Raw genomic sequence first — 19,906 nt, 5'->3', positions numbered from 1 at the left:
TGCGCTTTATCTCAAACTACCCGTACAGCAGTGGGGAACTTTGGAATTTGCCAAATACAGTGACATATTTCAGACAGGCTACGATGTTGGAAAAGAAGTGGTAGCTCGCTGGAAGACTTATGCATCTGGGAAATTAACGGATGCAGAACAAGATCCTGTCTTGAAAGGAAAAGAGGTCAAAGGAAAGAGAGGAAGAAGAAATAGTATTTAACGCGTCTCTTAAATTTCATTAAAGTGTTGCTTGTTTTTTAATTCTACATTTTCAATGCTATTACCAAAGTGAATGAAGCTGTTGTTTATTATAGATTTTTCTGAAATAAAAACGTATTTAGACTTGTATGCTATACCAATAACAATACAGCCTTTTATTTTATTTTTTTTTTAGGAAATGAGAGTAAGATTTGATGGAATGAAGACTTGATTTTAAACCTAGCCTGTGATCATCTCCTTTATCTTTGATTTATTTTGAACCAACACTTAAACCTGTTGTCAGCTATGTCTTTTAAAAAAATAGAACCAGTGGCATATTCTATCCTTTTTAGACAAGATGCAAATAGGAAACGTTTGTTTTTTGTTGTAGACCTCTACTTTTAAAACAAGATGTATTTATTTTATAATTCATTTTTAAAAACCATTTGAACACACACACACAGAGAGAGAGAGTGTGTGTGGGTGTGTGCAGATGAGTCTATGCAGGGCTTAGAATCATATAAAGAGCAAGAAAAACGGTGCACTCAGAAAGCTTGTCTAAATGACAAGCAGGGGCATCGTAGAATTCCGAGTCAGTACACAATTTTTTTTTTTTTTTCAGGAGACAACAGCAGCAAGGCGTTTTGTAATAAATAAATAAATTCAATCCTGTTTTTGTCATTTGAGGTTGATGAATCTGATTTGTCTGTTTTATGTGAGAAAAAAAAAATAATTAAAGAATGGATGATCTCGGAAGATGAAAAAAGAAACCCATTCGTGGATAATCCCGAATATGTATTTTTCAAGGGGGGGGGTTACGATTCCATTTGAAGTAGAGAAGGGGGGAGGTATGTTTGTTGATGGCTCTTGACTGTGACATGATGTGTTTCAAAGAGGATGGGTGAATATTGGATTCATCCCTCTTTTTCAAATAGGGAATAAAAAATGTAAAAGCTCATCACTGCTTTTCAAACAGTGTACGAGTCATTCATCAGGAGGCAAATGACGATCTTAGACGACCGGTTTCGATCGATTATGTAACTTTTTTTATTTTCTGTAATTGACAGTGACGTACAACGATCCAGCCTTTTTTTTTTTTTTTTTTTTGCTGAGGATGACATAAGCCCAATGTTCAGAAGAGGAAAGGTTGTTCATAAAGCATCAAGGAAGAGGATGGATAAAAGATGTCAAGATGAAACAATCATTGGCTATGGTTTGTATGCCATGTCATTGAGCTTAAATAGGGTTCTTTCATTTTGCATAAGGTACATGTACTTATTGGTGAAGAAGGAATGATTGAACAAGACATGATCCAACAGCTACAAAGCAAACCGAATGAGATCAGAAACGTATCGAATACACACGATGACATGGGGGGGGGGGGGAATGACAAGAAGAAGATATAAATAAATGCATGCCTCGATAATAAATAGTCTGCTCTCTCTCTCTCTTTTTTTTTTGCCCTTGAATTCTGTTTGTGATGTTAGTGATGAGATGAATGGGATTCAGTGATAGAATCATGTGTATAGAATGGGGAGGGGAGAATGAACTCATCCTGCGTTTTTTATTCTCCATGTTTTAAAATTCTTACAAAATCTTTATAATTAAAGTTTCCTTCTTCGTCTACTACAGAACCTTTAAACATAATGTCCACTTCTTCATCTGTGAATCTATCGCCCATGGTCACCATACATTCCCTTAAATAGTTTGCATTGATCTTTCCACTGTGATGATCATCAAATGCTGAAAATGCTTTCAAAATGACATTTTCACTGTCCGTGTCTGCCAGTTTATCTGCCATTAATGTCAAAAAGACGGTGAAATTGATTGGTCCAGTCGCGTCACCCATCATTTCTTTAATTTCTTCTTCTGTGGCAGGCTGACCTGATTTAAGAATTTAATATATAAACTATAGAATACGACTGTGTTACCTAATCTTTCGAATGTAATCTTTAAATCATTGATATCCACCAATCCATCACTGTTTGTATCCATAATACTAAATGCATCTTTGAATTCCATGACCTGTGCCTTGTCAAACATGGCAAACACATTCGAATTTTGGCGTCTTTTATTCTATTCAATGTGTTATTATATAACAAACGAATGACATGATTTACTTACCATCGGTGCCATTTTTTAATTATAAAAAAAAAAAAAAAGTTAAAGAAATAATAAAAGATAATAATATAAAGGGTCATTTAGGAATGCTTACTTTAGATGGAAACAATAACAAAATACCTTTTCTAATCTTATTCATACTCCGTTCTCATTTTTATTTTTTAATAGAACGCATTTTTGTGAGTGAGTGAGTGAGTGAGTGTAAGTGTTGGATAAGTTTAAGAGTATATTATATATATATATTTGTATATATTCTGGTATTTTAGTTTATACCATTTATTCAACATGCATTAATAAGGAGGTCTTGAAGGGGTGCAGGGCCTATAACAGTTTCTACCTCCGTTTCTATTTAATAATAAATCGATAAAAAAAAAAAAAAAAAAAAAGAGAGAGAGAGAGGCAAGAGAAGCGAAGTACTTTCAATCTATTTGATAATCGATAGAAACAAACAAGAGACAAAGGATGATCTTTTGATCATCCAATGCAGCTTTACTATGTTATCTGCAAGAAAGTCCTACTTACATGGATTGACGCAAAATAAAGATTTTCTCTTGTTTCTCTTGCTCTCATAAGCACGCTTCTATATCATTTACTTTTTTCAATAGATCATCCCTTTATCCCTCGTCTCTTTTGATTCCCTCTCTCCCCCCCTTTCCCTCCCCCCCCCCCTCTCTCTCTCTCTTTCTCTTTTTTTTTCTTTCTTGTCCCGTTATGTTACTTATAAAAAGCTACTTTTTCATCTCTTTTTTCTTTTTCTTCTTCTTTTAATTGATTTACAACCTATCCTCTCTTTCCCTTTCTTCTTTAGAAGCCTGTCATAGACATTCACCTCCACCTACACACACAGAATAAGGGATAAATAAATCATGACAACCCTACATCCACCAAGTGCCCTCTTGAGTGAAAACCCAACGCTGATATCCAACTTGGGTACCAATGAAAAATCAGACCAAGTTAAAATTGATTTAAGAGACCACCTCAACTCGCATCAAGATCCATCCAACCCATTCGCTTTCACTCCCGACCAGCTCGGCGCCTTGATCGATCCCAAAAACTTGCCCTTGTTACGCGCCTATGGTGGTCTGGAAGGCGTGGCCAGAGGTCTTCACAGCGACCTTCGATCGGGTCTGATACCGAACGCACCCAATCATCAACCGATCACGCTGGATCAAATCATGAAGGAACGAAAGGATGATTCGGTGCTGGAAGAACTCGTCAGGACACCCACGGTCCATTCGCTGGGTGCCAGGCAGCTCACCCATCGTACGGATATCACAATCTCCACTCCTGATATCACGGCCTTTCCTCAAAGGAGACGTGTGTTTGGTGCCAATGTGCTACCCGAGACTGCATCCAAGAATATCTTTCAACTCATGTGGATCGCCTTTCAAGATAAAACTTTGGTAACTTTTTTTTTTTTTTTTTTTTTCCCACTTGATCTCACTCCTCCCTCCCTTTCCTAGATCCTCTTGGCCATTGCTGCCGTTGTTTCTTTGGGTGTTGGCCTGTATGAAGATATCGCTGTGCCTGAATATGATACGCTGGGTAACAGAATCCCAGGTGTCAAGTGGGTCGAAGGGGTGGCGATCATCGTCGCCATCTTGCTCGTTGTCCTCGTGGGCAGTGTGAATGATTATCAAAAAGAAAAACAATTTCGCAAGTTGAATGCCAAAAAGGAAGACAGGGTCGTCAAGGTAAATTTGGATTGTTAAAAGACAGAGGCTGATCGATCTTTAGGCGACAAGAGAATCCATGGTGATCCAGATCTCGATTCATGACATCCAAGTCGGTGACATTCTTCATCTCGAACCGGGTGATATCGTCCCGGTCGATGGTATCTTTATCGAAGGTCACAATCTCAAGTGCGATGAATCGGCTGCCACCGGTGAATCGGACGCGGTCCGTAAGATGTCCTGGCTCGAGTGTGAACGCAAGGCGAACGAACAGGAACAGAGCAAAGGACAGCAGGTGCACCTGCCGGATCCATTCATCATCTCGGGTGCCAAGATCTTGGAAGGTGTCTGTTCTTACCTGGTCATCAGCATCGGTGAAAACTCTTATTTTGGTCGAACCATGATGGCCCTTCGTACCGAACCCGAAAGTACCCCACTTCAAGAGAAATTGAATGATTTGGCCGAAATGATTGCCAAATTGGGTTCCATCGCCGGTCTGCTGATGCTCCTCGCCTTGCTCATCCGTTACTTTGTCGGCTGGCGGTTTGGTGTACCGGATCAGGCGACGACCATCGTCTTGGATATCATGAAAATCCTGATCGTGGTCGTGACGATTGTGGTGGTGGCTGTTCCTGAAGGTTTACCTTTGGCTGTGACACTTGGTAAAAAAAAAAAAAAAATCATGCTCTCTCGCATGCTAACTCTCCTCCTTTCTTGATAGCCCTTGCTTATGCTACCCAACGTATGCTCAAAGACAATAACCTGGTTCGCGTCTTGGCTGCTTGTGAGACGATGGGTAATGCGACGACGGTCTGTTCGGACAAGACGGGCACGCTGACTCAAAACAAGATGACCGTAGTGGCCGGTACGTTTGGTGCCACCTTTGAATTTGCCAAGAAACCGACCGAGAGCAGCCAGACGGCCATTGCCCAGATACCGCAGCAGGTGCCCAAGGAAGCACTGGACCTCATCAACCAGTCGATCGCGATGAACTCGACCGCTTTCGAAGGCGAGAACGAAAAGGGCGAACCGTGCTTTGTGGGCAACAAGACCGAGACCGCGCTCCTCCAGTTCTCGCGGGATGTCCAAGCGGAGCACTACAACACCCTCCGTACCCGCTGGCCTGTGGAGCAGGCGTACCCGTTCAGTTCGGAGCGAAAGGCGATGGCGACCGTCATGCAGTACAGCGATCGGAACCAAAAGACCGTGTACCGGGTCCACGTGAAGGGCGCGTCTGAAATCATCCTCTCTCTCTGTTCCTCTGTCCTGTCGCTGGACCAAGACCATGCGCGTGAGCTGATGACGGAGGACTACGATCAGGTCGAACGCACGATCCAGACCTACGCCACCCGCAGTCTGCGTACCCTCGGCCTGGCCTACCGCGACTTTGATCACTGGCCGCCGAATGGAACGAACGAGGAGGGCGATGTGCCCTATGAAGACTTGGTGCAAGACCACGGCCTGACCTTCCTCGGTGTCTTTGGTATCGAAGATCCTCTTCGAGAGGGTGTGCCCGAGGCCGTCCGTGCCTGTCAGCGGGCGGGTGTCGTCGTTCGCATGGTCACCGGGGACAATCTGGTGACGGCCAAGAGCATCGCGACCCAGTGTGGGATCTATACGCCAGGAGGGGAGGTGATGGAAGGCCCCGTCTTTCGAAAGCTCTCACCCGCCGAGATGGACCGCGTCTTGCCTCGGCTCCAGGTCTTGGCCCGTTCGAGTCCGGAAGACAAACGGATCTTGGTCAGTCGTCTGCGTGAGCTGGGTGATATCGTCGCTGTCACGGGTGATGGTACGAATGATGGTCCGGCGCTCAAGATGGCCGACGTTGGGTTCTCGATGGGCATCGCTGGTACTGAAGTGGCCAAGGAAGCCTCGAGCATTATCTTGATGGATGATAATTTCTCGAGTATCGTCAAGGCCATCATGTGGGGTCGTTGTGTGAATGATGCCGTCAAGAAATTCTTGGAGTTCCAGCTCACTGTCAACATCACGGCCGTCATCCTCACCTTCATTTCTGCTGTGGCCAGTACAGATCAAAAGTCCGTCCTGACCGCCGTTCAGCTGCTCTGGGTCAATTTGATCATGGATACCTTTGCTGCCCTTGCCTTGGCCACCGATCCTCCTACGCCTGAATTATTAGACCGTGACCCTGAACCACGCACGGCTCCCTTGATCACGTTCAAGATGTGGAAGATGATCATCGGTCAGGCTATCTTTCAGATCACAGTCACCCTGGTGCTTCTCTACAGCAGTGTACTCAACTATCCTACCGAAAGTGTCGTGCTTCAAACCGTCGTCTTTAACACATTCGTGTTTTGCCAAATCTTTAATGAAGTCAAGTAAGTTTTCATCCTCACAAACAAAGCAAAGACACTCACCTTTTTTTTTATTAGTTGTAGACGTATTGATAGCAAGCTGAATATCTTTTCAAACATTTTGGCCAATAAATTTTTTATTGCTATTTTCATCATTTGTGGTCTTGGTCAAGTCCTCATTGTCCAATTTGGTGGTGCTGCTTTCCAAGTCATTGGTTTAGATGGTGCTCACTGGGCTATTGCTATTGTCGTTGGTCTTTTATCTCTTCCGATTGGTGTCATCATCCGCATGATTCCCGATAATGTATTTGGCTTCTTATTCCCTAATTCTGAGACTCGTAAAAAGTACTTGGGTACTGAATAACTTACGATGGTTCATGTATTTCTCCCCTTTCTTCTTCACCACTTTTTAATCAAAAATTCTCTCACTTTCATGTATAATGTTTTATATTACATCATTCTATTGCATTTTAATAATCATGATTAAAACATAAGTCCATGTCTGTGACTTTGTAATGCCATTTCTAATTTTTCAAGTTTCTCTTTTTTTTTTTCTCTCTCTCTTTTTTTAATGACAATGGCAAAGATGGTCACAAGAACATTGGAATCACTACCCAGTTTGCCTTCAAAGCTGACGAAATCACTACCTGCAGACATTTATACAACCAGCGTCACAGAGTCTTCACCGAACAATCTGATGAGAACACCTCGTCAGGTCTTTGGCGCAGTTTATTCTCACGTTCTTCCCGAAGCTGCACCTGACCCGACCCTGCTGGCCGTCTCGCCCTCGGCCTGCAAAGACCTTGACCTGGACTATCAAGCGATCTGGAAAGACCAGCAGGAGTCTGCAGCGATTTTCTCGGGCAACAAGCTCCTTCGAGAGACACGGCCTTGGTCTCTTTGCTATGCAGGCCATCAATTTGGTTATTTTGCTGGTCAATTGGGCGATGGCCGAGCGATCTCTCTGTTCGAGACCCAGAACCACCAAGGCGATCACTGGGAGTTGCAGTTGAAAGGCGCAGGACGTACACCCTATTCGCGATTTGGCGATGGTTATGCCGTCCTGCGATCCAGCATTCGTGAGTTTTTAATGTCCGAATATATGCACGCCTTGGGCATACCGACCACCCGTGCACTGGCGCTGGTGGGCACAGCCAGAAATGTGTTTCGTGAAGAAGGCAAGTGAAAACAATTCGGATCCTAGCTTTGTTAACCAGCAGATCATGTAGCCCAGCCTGAACGAGGTGCGGTGGTGACTCGCATGGCGCCTTCTTGGATTCGATTTGGCAACTTTGAGATCTTTTATTCAAGAGACGACATGGAGAATGTACGTGTGCTGGCAGATTACGTGATTGACCATGTGGTTGGAGAAGACAAGGAGGATAAGGTCTCGACAGAAGATGATAACAAGTATGCTCGATTCTTTAGAAATGTGACAAAGAGAACAGCAAAGACAGTGGCAGATTGGCAATCGATCGGTAAAGGGATGACATGCAACAAGACATCAAGATGATTCACATCCTCTTTTAGGCTTTAATCATGGTGTGCTCAACACGGACAATATGTCTATATTAGGATTAACCATGGATTATGGACCTTATCAAATCATGGATTTCTATGATCCAGGTTACATCTGTAATCATTCAGATGAAGGAGGACGTAAGAGAAAGCTACCAGTCATGTTCCAATCACTCATCTTCTTCAGGTTATGCTTTCCACCGTCAACCGAATGCTTGCTTATTCAACCTTGTCAAATTAAGCATGTCGCTTTATGAGCTCATTGGTGCCGGAAAGCAAGCGGATGCCATCGTGTTTCCTACAGAGGACAGTAAAGAGTCGGCTACAGACGAAAGCCAGCTGGAAGAATACCGAAAGAAAGGCCGTGAGTTTGTGATGCAAGTCTTGACGAACGAATACAGCCAGCATTTCCATCAGCAGTTGGCATCCAAGATGAGGGCCAAATTAGGCTTGGTCACAGAAGATGAGGACGATTTGGAAAATGTGATCACGCCCTTGTTTGACTGGATGTCGACGTTCAAGGTAGACTATCATCGTTTTTACCGGTCTTTTAGCAATTACGAGTTGGGATTGCCTGCAGAAAAGTGGGCGGATATCGTCACAGACGCTCCGATGATGACCTCGGACTGTTTCGAATTCTTGAACACTTGGCTCGAAACCTATCATGAACGTCTCTTGAAAGAGAAGGAACATGTGCCTACAAGAAAAGAAAGAATGGATCGTGTCAACCCTCGATTTATACTTCGAAACTCTATTCTGGAAGATGTCATTCGTGCTTTTGATCAGGATGAAGAAGAGGCTCAAAAAAAGTTGGGGGCTTGTTTAGATGCTTGTCTTGATCCCTTTAAAGAAATATATGAAAATAAACAAATTGAAGACTGGATTGTATCTCAAGTATCTGTAAGTCAATCTTAACTTGTTTCCCCATTGAAACTAATCATTTCACATAGACCACAAAGGATTTTAGATGCTCATGTAGTTCCTAGATTCCTAATAAACTCACCTCAAATTGAACCTAACCCTCTTCTCTCTCTCTGAACTCGTCTTTTTTTCTTTTCTTTCTAACGCACTCCCTTTGTCAGCATGTCCCTTTTGGATCCAGTGGTGTGCACCCAAGAACAGGATGATGACGCAAAATAACATTTCAATAGCCGAATCATCAAGAGCAACCACCAATAGGCAGCACGAATTCGACACGATTTTGTAGTGAAAGTGTTCATTTCAAATACCGCACCCTGACTTGCAAACCTATGTATTGAATTTTTTTTTTTTTCTCTCCTTGTTTCTTGAACTCCCCACTCATCACCAAAGTAAACATGCTTCGTGCCTTCTCCTCTGTCGTTCGTCGTACTGCTGTTGTCCAATCAGCTACTGTCACTCGCCCTGCTACCATGAGTAAAGAAAAAGGAATTCAAAAAGGGATTGTACTAATTTGAATAGGTATGACCAAGCGTTTCTATTCTGCTGGACACGAAGACGAAAGCTTTGAATCCTTCACTGAACGTTACGTCAAGTTCTTTGACGGTGTCGAAGACCTTTTTGAACTTCAACGTGGTTTGAACAATGCATTCGCTTACGATCTTGTTCCTGCACCTTCCGTTATCGAATCTGCCCTCAAGGCCTCTCGTCGTGTCAATGATTTTGCTACTGCTGTTCGTGTATTCGAAGGACTCAAGGATAAGGTTGAGAACGAAGGTCAATACAAGCAATATCTTGAAGAATTAGCACCTATTAGACAAGAATTGGGTGTTTTGACCAAAGAAGAATTAAGTCAGTAAAAACGTTGTTGTTTTTAATTCAATGAAGCCACACATAAAAAAAAACCTTGAACAATGCATGGTATGTTTTTTTCTTTTTCTTTTTTTTTTAGTAAATGATCTGGGATGATGTAATGATTTGAGAACCTTTGGATATAAAAAAACGTTCATTGTGAACTTTTGCACCCCTTCAGGATTGAGTCATGTCTTTATGGATGATAAAGAGACTTTAAATTTTATTGTATGCTTAAAGTGTGTTATGACACTTATCAGCCTACTGCGGCTATAGGCATTGGGGGTACATGTCTTGATCGAGAAAGGATCATGAATCCTTTTACTTCACGATTCATTTCAAGGTGTAACAGGCGACTGTGATGTGGCTCATTCTTTTATAAAATAGGTGCCCTACTTTTCGTCTTTTTCAAATCACAGAGCAGGTCATCCTAAGTCTATGTCAAATTCTCAGTTTCAAAAGGATCCTGCGTACTTTTAGGTCTTTTCAAAAGACTTTACGCGCAATGTGTACGCCTAAATCAGATCCCTTACTGTCACTTGTAAATTTAAATCGCAGCTTGATTTGCACTGTCATTTTTGAAAATAGTTGTACTGCTTATACGTTGATAAGAACCAGCTGTCAATGAATGGCGATGATCCGTTTCAACACAAAGCCACAAACTACAAATATAAACAACAACCAGAAGGCACTTAATAGTAGACCCATGCGTTATCCTTTTAGGAATACACCCTGTAGGCTCCCTTTTGCAACCCATCTAAGTATGTACTCACAAACAAGACTTGTGAAAAGCAGCTTGTAAGAGCACCTTGTCCAATTCTAATCGCAACCCAGTCATTCAAGATCCATCCCCCATTTTGACTTTTCCAAGAGGCAAGTTGACTTGATACGTTTTATGATTCTTGTTGCCCTCATTACCCAATTTATATCAAAAGCTTCCCGGACAGTCATTCTTTGAACAAACTCTCGCCTTGAATCAGATTGTTATCAATCAGTCCAAAAAGAACTCTTAGAACCATCCGCTTATGATTCTTTAGGTTCAATGCTTGTGGGGTTTTGTGTGTTACTATTTAATGCGTTTCAAAAGAAATTTGGAAAATAAAGTTAAAAATTGTATTATTAATCCGCTTTTTTTTTTTTTTTAATTTTTTAACAAAATGTTGGATCAAGAACATAATGATGACGTCTGGGCAGAAAGCAATGAAGAACACACAGATTATGAAAGAAACTTGGCTGAAAAAGAGTGGGATCGTTTACAAGACGATCATGGCAATGTGAGTTATCAACAAAAAAAAAGGGGGGTTGCAACTCATCCGATAAAAGTCAGGATATAAGGAAGGAATAATAGAAGGAAAAGAAGTGAATATGCAAAGAGGATTTGATGAAGGATATAAAGAAGGGCTGGCTATAGGAAAGGCTGTAGGCAAACTTCGTGGCTTGGTCAGGTATAACTCTATAAAAAGCTCTTCCCTCTAGTTTGTTATTCATGCTCCTTTTTTTTTTGTTCAGCTCGAGACTTGTCTTTTACAAACATTTTTTAAAGAATGAAAAGGCAACCAGGGAACTAGAGAGCTTATTTAATGAAATAGATAGCATTGAAGTCAACCATATCTTCAGTACGGACTATTTCAGAAAAGGTGGACCTAAAGACAACACATCGTATGTTGCACCAAAGGATTTTATAAATGACTTGAAAGAAAAAGTCAATGCGCAATTGGAGGCTACATCTAAAAGATACAGTAAACAATACTGAGGTTGAAGAACAAGGAAAAAATAAAGAGCATTGGGTGCAGCCGAAAGAAGAAGAAAAGAAGAGAGTGCAGGAAGAAGACATAGGGAAAAGATGAAAAAGGATTTGTTTGACATAAAATTTTTTTTATTTAAATATAATAATAAAACAATGAAAAGGATGACACTAGAGCATATTTGCCATTACTTCCATTTGCTCATCTTGTTCTCTTGAAGCTGTCACTGCCGCCATGATCCATTCGATTGACCCAGGCTGCAGTGGATTCCCCTGCTGTCGGACATATTCCAGCGCTCTTCGTTGTGGATTCTCGTTCCCCATCTGCATCGCTCTTTCACGGATATTCTCCCGATACCGTTGCCAGCACCCGGTACTGCAAAACTTGACTTTGCTCACCGTGGAGGAGTAACCTTGATAGCGCTTGAGCTGAATCGTGCTCACCCATTCATGAATATAGGGCCGTTTGCAGATCAGACAGGACTTTGTCTTGTTTTCAATGGCCGAAGCGAGATGGCCAGGCAGCAGGGAGAGGACCGAAGAGGGAAAGAGGGCTGTGTTCCGTAAGGCGATCTCTTGCAGTGAGTGAATCAGATAAGGCTGATCATGCTCGTCATCAATGTCAGTATCATCCCACACGGTCGATGGGAAACCCGTCGCGACTTGATCATCACCGTCGTCATCAGGAAGTGTCCCTGCCAGTCCACCTTCCGCCTCGCTTCTTGCGGGTATTTGACTTTCTAAAGATGTGCTGATGTCGTCTTCTTGTACAGTACCAGGGTCTTGTTCAGTAGCATGCCGTTCGACCGGCTGCGAATAACTCGAGGTGGGTATCGCGCGTTGTATGAATCTTTGTACGGCCTGTAGATAACCTTGCGTGACGGCTTCGACCGTTCGATGCTCCGTGCGTTGCTGCTGCTGTCCACTGGGAAGTTGGATCAAAGGGTTTCCTCGGATAAAGACCTGGATCCTTGGCTGATCCAATAATTCCAAAGGAAGAATACATATCCTGTTATTACTCAGGTTGAGAACACCCAACTTTATTTCCGAAAGATACAGCATGTTATCCACAAAGCCTTGAGGCAGCGACGCAATCTGATTATGGGACACATCGACCGTTTCCAATCGGGGACAGCGAGAGAGAAAGAGGTCGGGTACTTGCCTGAGTTGATTGTGAGAGAGATTGAGATGTCTGAGTTGACTCATATCCTGCAGGAAGGGAACGGTCTGGATGCGATTGTGTGAAAGATCGAGGTGGACGAGCTCGATCATCTCAGACAAGGTCTCGGGTATTTCCTCAAGGAGATTTCCACCAAACTCTGAACCCAGCTTCAAGTCTTGCATCTGGTTCCACTGACCGATACTGTCTGGAAGGGAAGTGATCCGATTACGATCAAGATGGAGCACCTTGAGATGAGGCAAGTAAGTTGGCATGTCATCGGGAATTTCTTGTATGGAATTCATCGAAAGTATAAGGATTTCTAATCGAGGATAAGAGCGATAAAGGTTAGGGTCAATGAAGGCGATATTCGATTCCGATAGATTTAAATGAGCCAGATGATCATATTTCATCAAGCTTGGCGGTATAGCATCCACTTGACTACATGAAGCATCTAATTCATCTGTTTCTAAAGGATCACTGGTAGCATCAGAATTGACTTTGGGAGTTAAAGCAGCATCAGTCATTTGGTTATCATCGTCATTATCAGATTGAATGTCACTAGGACTCTCTTCTTGAAGACTCTCAGGTAATTGTACACCTTGAATTCTTTTTCCACCAAACAAATACATTTTTTAATATAAAATAAAAAAAGAAAAAGAGAAAAAAAAAAAGTAGGGAAAATGGATTTATAAAAAAAGTTATCAGATTTTTTTTTTTTCGTGCCAGTCCCTCTTTTATCAAAACAAATAAATCATGCATTCCCAACCATTTATTGCAATGGTGACTCAAGACGGGGAATTTATAAGTTGTGAGTTTCTTATTTGGGAAGCTTTGATAAAAGTAGTTTATGAAAACAATATTCAGAGTATAGAAAGCAAAGAACAGACTCGGTCGATAAATGAATTGTTTTTAGAATAAATAATCCGAAATGGTATCAATGCAGTGACAAGCTGAATAATCGATGGATGAAAACATAGGCTTTTTTGTGAGCAAGTAAGATGATTAAGAAATGGATGGTTTGCAGAGGTATTCCTAAGCTATTATAAAAGTACAATCAATGCATGAAACAGAGGCGAATGATGAGTTGTGATACCATGAAGACAAAGCGCACAGGGCAATTTTTTGAAAAGTGGAAGAGAATTGTATTTGTCAGCTTGGATCTGATAATATGAGACTGATGATTAAAAAGAGCACCCAAAGGAACCTTTATGAAATGGACTTTTATTTTTGAGAGACAATCCATGGTTTATGTACAACTACTTTTTATCACTGACCTATTTAGTTGAGGACATCTTCAAGTTGCATTGACTCCTATCAAGCACCTTGTAGAAATTTAGCACTTTTATTGTTATAACTGTAACACAAAGGCAAAGTGGCTGAACAACTTTAAAAAAAAAATAAACTCATCTTTTTCTCTCTTTTTTTTTTATTACACTTTATTATTTATGCCACAAAAATTTGATATAAAAGTAGAAATTGTATTGGATGACAAGGACAAAAAATACTTTCCTGGTGACAGTATACAAGGAAGCATTCTACTTACACCCAATCAATCTCACACTTTACAAAAGCTTTGGCTTGCCTGGACTGGACGTATCCAGGTGCAACCCAAAGCAAATGAAAAAGCGACACATAAATTATTTGATGAATGCTGGAAACTTTGCTCACCCATCTTTAAATCATCTGCCAAATCAACCAAGAACACTCCACTTTATCATACAGCCTTTGTCCCCTTTTCAGAAAACACGGATGAACGTCTGGCGGACCTTCCGGTTCTTTTAGAATTGTCAAAGAACAAGACGGTTGGGTTTGCATTTGAGGTCAAAGTGCCCGAGATGGCACTGCCGAGTTCGACTGGCAAAGGATTTGCAGCACACAGGATCGTTTATTTTCTGGAAGCATTCACAGGAACGATTGATGTATTTTATCGTCAGAAAGTAGTACCAGTTTATGAAGTGATTGATGTCTACCAACCAGAGCTAATGATGCCTCAAAAGATTGAACGCATTTATTCTGTTCTGACAGACGATGGAAATCAACAGTGTACGTCGTCCATGCAGGTGATCGTACCTTGTCAGGGACAACTAGCAGGAACAACCATGCCGATTTCAATGACGATTCAAAGTGATTTAGAAATCACACGAAAGCAAGGTATATCTGTCTCTTTACTAAGAACACATGAAGTCATTGTGAATGGAAGGTAAAACAAGTTGAAAAAGTAAAATGAGAAATATTCAAATGATGGAAAAAAAAGAACATTTTCCTCTTTTGTAGAACCTATTTCTCGCACAGTAAAGGACTTGCAATTGATTACTAATAATGGTAATATTGCACAAACGATTGAAATCATGCTACAGATTCCTCAAGATACAGTACCGACGATTTCAATTGAATCAAGTAAAATCATGTCTGTTAGTTATTATATTCGAGTCTTGGTCTATGCTCATTCAGGAATCTATGTCTCTCAAGACTATCAAGAATCTCAATTCCTCTCTGCAGAACTGCCGTTCATCATCGGCACTTTTAAACCAGATACTAAATCTCCGACAATCACCACCACTCATGCCAACACTTTGCCTCCTCTGTCACCTATTTTATCCGCATTCCATCTGAGTAAGGGTATCAGCGGTAAACCAAATGACGTGCCTCCAGGTAAATTAAAAAAAAATATATATACAAAGCGTGATCGAATCTGTATGACATTGACTTAAGTAACGTTTCAATTGATAACATCCAGTCGGACTTACAACGAGTGAAAATAATGATGGTAAGGGAAACAAGAGATAGTTTTCTATTCACTCATGACTTGATAGGTTCACCTTCACTAAAGCTATCTTTGTCTTCTAAAACAAATGGCAATAGCAGTGGTAGTAATGTGTCGACAGAAGATACAACCACCATTCAATCTCATGAGAGTGTCACAGAAGATCAAAATGGCAATAGTAAAAAGGAAAGATTGTCAGTCGGGAAAATGTTCAAAAGAAGCTCATCCGGAAGGTCTTCCGGTGAAGATAAATCAAACAAAAGGGGCGTGTTTTCAAACCTTTGGTCGTACCGACGTAAACCTAAAGCAGGACAGGAACCAACGGAGGATGTGAATAACAATGATAACAATCACAGCAGTGATCATGAACACAGACTGGTTGATGTCGCAGACCAAGCGGAGCAGACGGAAGAAATACCGCATGATATTAGCGAGACAGCAAAGCACAGCGAAATTCAAACAGAGCGAGTGATTCATCACCGACCGTTCCTTGATTCAGATTCTGAGGAAGAATCGGATGACAAACAAGTAGAAATTGGATTGCAAGCGATAAAACTAAACAAACCGGATGAAATAAATGAAGATCAACAAATAATAAAGGTCGAAAAGCCTCATACAAAGTGAACAAAATCACCTTATTCATGCTTCTCTCTCCTTTTTTTTTCATGACGTGACAAAAATAATATGCTGAGTTTGATTTTAATGCCCTCTCTTTTTCTCTCCCCTCTCTCTCTCTCTCTTTTTCTCTCTCTCTTTTATTATTGACAATGAATATTTCATGTACAAACTTATGCAAAATAATAAACAATATTTTTTTTAAAATCATGCTTTATTTTTCGTTCTTTTTTTTAATAAAAAAAATGAGAATTATGATTGAATGTAAAGAACAGAAAGTGAATGAATATTAAAAAATATGTTGAATAATAAGAAAAAGAAATAGACAATGAGTATGTTGATGAATGATAGCTTTATTAATTCTTTTTCTTTTTTGTTATCAATAATAATAATAATAATAAATCTGAAGCTAAATAATATGGTCTTACTTTTTTATAACAACGATCTTTCTATATAAATAAACTCATTCTTTTTTTTTTTTTTTTTTTTTTTTTTTTCTTCTTCACCCAACCTCATTGTCATAATTCATCATTGTCATGCCTTTAATATCATGCACCAATCATAAATATACCAATTCTAACTTATCCATACTCGCATTACAATACAAACATTTGCATCTCTTGGACCAACTTTGCAATGAACAAGTCATCCTTATCGACCTACTCGTCCAACGGTCTGTGAAAATGATTGACTCTCTCTGGATACCCAAACATCACAGCAAAATGATACCTACTTACACTTACATCTATGAACTCTTGAGGAGATCAAAAGTGACTTTTTCAGTCTTTCAACTTGCCTTGTATTATATATTTCATCACCGAGTCACCATTCAAACACGCACAGCGACCGAAAAAAACCCCTATGTTCACTGTGGCCGAAGAATGTTTTTGGCAGCCTTGATGACAGCATCCAAGTACTTGAATGACAAGACATATAAAAATAAGGTCTGGGCAGATATCGCAAACTTGAGTGTGAATGAAGTGAATGAGATTGAAAAGTCATTCTTGCGTTTAATTAATTATGAACTTTACGTGAGTGGGTCGATCTATGGCAAATGGATTCAATTGTTGTATGGAAGATTCAACAAGAAACGTACTCATCCAGCAGATACTTGTTTGGGTGTCAAAAGATCGTTGGATTCTGATCTTCCGAAAATCGCACCAAAAAGGCTTCGTCAAACATAATTTGTAAATTCTCTAATACTAATCATAATAAACATATACCTTTTCTTTTTTTTTTTTTTTTTTTTTTTTTTTTGGACCCTGTCATTGTACCATAAAGTCACCGAAGGCTGTCTCAATGTTTACCACCAAGAATAACCACCGGTTTTCATTTGTCATACTTTATCATTTCTTTTTTTCTGTTGGGAAAATGGGTTTAAATAATTTCACAAGCAGGTCATATACAAAGTATATTTTTATGATTCAAAAAAAAAAAAGAGTGGCGTGTCTATTTCCATACATCAGATCATTCAAACACATTCATATGGCATTATTTTTATTTTATATCCTCATTAAATTCAAAAAAAAAAAAAAATAGGCTCATCGCTTCAAAAGGCCTGTTGTCATTTCCCTCCAAAATAGGAGTTTTTTTTTTTTAACTTTATTGGATAATCCAAAAAAGGAGTAATGACAAGAGAGAGAAAGGAAAGACTGAGTTTGTGTAGGCGATCAAAAGTATTCTTGTGATACAATGCAAGTCTAAAGCATAAGAAAAAGGGGATGATTTATTATGGAATGTTTTTTATACATGAGAGTGTCTTGGTATAGAATAGTTTAAGAAATGAATATATCATCTTTATTACAAGTCAGCAACTTCATATCTCAATTATTTCTCAATACAACAGCAAAGAAATGAATTGGTTATGTTCTGAAGACTCAGTTGTTAATTAAACCCTCAATTTATTTTTTTAGACTTCATCTTATTTTGCTTGCTTTGATAAACTAAAAAGTAAAACAATTCAATATATTTACACAACGCGTTCAAATGAATTGTTTTTGATTGTTGTATAAATTATCAAAGGAGAAAAGAAGCGGTCTATGAAGACCAATTTTAGTATTTGTTACACTTGTACCTCCCTTGATATATACAAATCTTAATACAAGTTTAATTTTTTTTTTCTTCTTTCGTTATCTCTCTCTTTTTTTTTTTTTTATATATACAAAATGTCAATACAAAGCACAGCAAATTCTAGAATATCAAATTCAAACATCAAACACGCACCAACGATTGGCATCATGGTCTCTTCCGCAGCATTATTACATTCCTATATTTATTGGGTATATTCCATCCTTTACATCCTTTACAGCAAAATAGCCACAGAAAATCAGTGTATAAAGCCAAGGAAAATTAGGCTAAAAAAAAGGCGTGTCGTACATTGTGCACAAAAACATGCCAAAAAGAAAAAGACGCCAAGAGTCATCGCGCATCCTACCACTGCACATCCTCCATCACCCTCCGTGATGGTCATCAGCCAACCCCGTCCTTCATTTGTTCATTCCCTTAAATCCTTACAATCTCGCGTTCATCAAAAGATCCATGCTCGAAAAATACCAGCCAAGACAAACCCAGACGATGGCTTGGACCGTGCCAACAGCGGAAGAAAGCGAGATCGTGCGAAAACTTTCATTCGCTCTACATTTCAACGCAACAATAGCTTTCATAAATAAAAAAAAAAACATTTATTTATGGGTTCAAAAGTGTTCATTAGGTTACATTCAAACATGTACAAAAGAAGTTACAAATTACAAATTTTAAGCCATACGCAGAATACCAGCAGACATCAGTTTACGAATATTGGCAGCGACTTGAGGATTCTTCAAGTGTTCTTGAGCTGCCATAGGGTCTTGTTGCATTTGTTGCAAGATTTGTTGCATCACAGGATCAGAAAGGATACGCTAAAGACAGTGAGTGACCAGACAGGATCTATCCTACTTTCATACCTGAACTTCGGGGTCTTGTGCAGCTCTCTTGAGAACTTCTTCTTGTGATTCTTCTCCACTGGATCCAGGGTTCATGGCACTGTAAGCCTTTGCCAATTGCTGTTGAATTTCACGGCTGCACTTTCCATCTTTATCGTGTTCTTGAGCCAATTTGAGGGTATCAATAGATTCAGTGAATTCTCTCTTTACAAGTTGAGCAGCAGCCTTACGAATATAACCACGAACTTTTTAAACATGTCAGAATACCGTCTTTTCTAAACATTCCTCATCACAACTTACCAAACGTAGGGTCAAGTTCAATACATCTGTTGGCATCCTTTTCAGCTTCATTGATGGCCATCAACTTTAAGTAACAAGCAGCACGGTTGGAGTATGGTCTGACGTCCTTATCGTTGCGCTTAATGGACTCTGTGTATCTCTCGACAGCTTCGGGCCTATATCAAGAAAGAACAGTTAGAGAAAGAAGAAACTGAAATGATTGCTCTGCTTTACCATTTGCCTTGTTTGAAAAAGGCATTACCCTCTTCTCTTGCCTTGTCAGCAAGTTCAGGGTTGTAATAGGCCGCTTTTTCTTGTTCCTTCTTGAGCTTTTCGGAATCACGAAGCTTTTGAAGGGTTTCGGGAGTACGGTGTTCAGTCAATGATTTACCATAGTATTTGATAGCATTATCCAAATCATCCAATTTGGAATAAGCATTACCAATTCTTTGAAGAGCTCTGCATAAAGCATAAGTTATCCTATTCCTCGCTCGCTTGTTTTTTTTTTTTTTAATTCCTTTACCTGGCAATCAACTGTAATCACATCTTAATTCGCGACCGCGTTCATAGCATCTTCACAGACCTTAATACAGTCTTGATATTTTTCTTGTTCAAAAAGGACAGCTAATAGTAAAATATAAAGTTTAAAAATACCCGAATGAAACAAAAAGAAAAAAAACCTACCAGCTTTGTTTGTCAAGAAAGTGATGTTGGTGTCATCCAATTCATAAGCCTTGTCATAGTGAACAAGAGCATTTTCAAAATCACGTTTTTTATAGGCTTGGTTACCGAGTTCTTTTTCGGATAAAGCTAATTGTTTGTTATCGTCAGACAT

General features: G+C 40.0%; 9 protein-coding genes across 9 annotated transcripts; 6 read left to right on the top strand and 3 right to left on the bottom strand.

The window, feature by feature from the left end:
• Positions 1–1,753: 1,753 nt before the first annotated feature.
• RO3G_10192 (uncharacterized protein) lies at positions 1,754–2,325 on the bottom strand (the record flags this gene model as incomplete). Its single annotated transcript, XM_067664777.1, has 3 exons — positions 1,754–2,073; positions 2,121–2,265; positions 2,314–2,325. The coding sequence occupies 3 exons, from the start codon at positions 2,323–2,325 to the stop codon at positions 1,754–1,756; spliced, it is 477 nt and encodes a 158-aa protein (XP_067520878.1).
• Positions 2,326–3,176: 851 nt separating this feature from the next.
• Positions 3,177–6,662, top strand: RO3G_10191 (calcium-translocating P-type ATPase, PMCA-type; the record flags this gene model as incomplete). Its single annotated transcript, XM_067664776.1, has 5 exons — positions 3,177–3,713; positions 3,774–4,004; positions 4,048–4,645; positions 4,705–6,322; positions 6,377–6,662. The coding sequence occupies 5 exons, from the start codon at positions 3,177–3,179 to the stop codon at positions 6,660–6,662; spliced, it is 3,270 nt and encodes a 1,089-aa protein (XP_067520877.1).
• A 333-nt stretch (positions 6,663–6,995) lies between these two features.
• Positions 6,996–8,802, top strand: RO3G_10190 (uncharacterized protein; the record flags this gene model as incomplete). The annotated part of the gene is made up of 5 exons (XM_067664775.1): positions 6,996–7,377; positions 7,528–7,776; positions 7,874–7,957; positions 8,004–8,716; positions 8,767–8,802. 5 exons carry the CDS (start codon positions 6,996–6,998, stop codon positions 8,800–8,802), a joined length of 1,464 nt encoding a protein of 487 aa, XP_067520876.1.
• A 330-nt stretch (positions 8,803–9,132) lies between these two features.
• Positions 9,133–9,693, top strand: RO3G_10189 (uncharacterized protein; the record flags this gene model as incomplete). Its single annotated transcript, XM_067664774.1, has 3 exons — positions 9,133–9,211; positions 9,257–9,590; positions 9,687–9,693. The coding sequence occupies 3 exons, from the start codon at positions 9,133–9,135 to the stop codon at positions 9,691–9,693; spliced, it is 420 nt and encodes a 139-aa protein (XP_067520875.1).
• Positions 9,694–10,743: 1,050 nt separating this feature from the next.
• On the top strand, positions 10,744–11,339 carry RO3G_10188 (uncharacterized protein; the record flags this gene model as incomplete). The annotated part of the gene is made up of 3 exons (XM_067664773.1): positions 10,744–10,860; positions 10,910–11,031; positions 11,180–11,339. The coding sequence occupies 3 exons, from the start codon at positions 10,744–10,746 to the stop codon at positions 11,337–11,339; spliced, it is 399 nt and encodes a 132-aa protein (XP_067520874.1).
• A 162-nt stretch (positions 11,340–11,501) lies between these two features.
• RO3G_10187 (uncharacterized protein) lies at positions 11,502–13,121 on the bottom strand (the record flags this gene model as incomplete). The annotated part of the gene is made up of 1 exon (XM_067664772.1): positions 11,502–13,121. The coding sequence occupies one exon, from the start codon at positions 13,119–13,121 to the stop codon at positions 11,502–11,504; it is 1,620 nt and encodes a 539-aa protein (XP_067520873.1).
• Positions 13,122–13,937: 816 nt separating this feature from the next.
• RO3G_10186 (uncharacterized protein) lies at positions 13,938–15,880 on the top strand (the record flags this gene model as incomplete). The annotated part of the gene is made up of 3 exons (XM_067664771.1): positions 13,938–14,643; positions 14,767–15,144; positions 15,306–15,880. 3 exons carry the CDS (start codon positions 13,938–13,940, stop codon positions 15,878–15,880), a joined length of 1,659 nt encoding a protein of 552 aa, XP_067520872.1.
• Positions 15,881–16,407: 527 nt separating this feature from the next.
• RO3G_10185 (uncharacterized protein) lies at positions 16,408–17,055 on the top strand (the record flags this gene model as incomplete). The annotated part of the gene is made up of 1 exon (XM_067664770.1): positions 16,408–17,055. The coding sequence occupies one exon, from the start codon at positions 16,408–16,410 to the stop codon at positions 17,053–17,055; it is 648 nt and encodes a 215-aa protein (XP_067520871.1).
• A 1,569-nt stretch (positions 17,056–18,624) lies between these two features.
• RO3G_10184 (uncharacterized protein) lies at positions 18,625–19,906 on the bottom strand (the record flags this gene model as incomplete). Its single annotated transcript, XM_067664769.1, has 7 exons — positions 18,625–18,768; positions 18,814–19,037; positions 19,093–19,247; positions 19,306–19,530; positions 19,595–19,605; positions 19,655–19,695; positions 19,756–19,906. 7 exons carry the CDS (start codon positions 19,904–19,906, stop codon positions 18,625–18,627), a joined length of 951 nt encoding a protein of 316 aa, XP_067520870.1.

Source organism: Rhizopus delemar, genomic scaffold, assembly GCF_000149305.1.
Source record: "Rhizopus delemar RA 99-880 supercont3.7 genomic scaffold, whole genome shotgun sequence".
In the NCBI taxonomy this organism is placed as follows: Eukaryota; Fungi; Mucoromycota; class Mucoromycetes; order Mucorales; family Rhizopodaceae; genus Rhizopus; species Rhizopus delemar.
The sequence above is the reverse complement of the archived record's forward strand: the minus strand, read 5'-3'. Positions and strand labels throughout refer to the sequence as shown.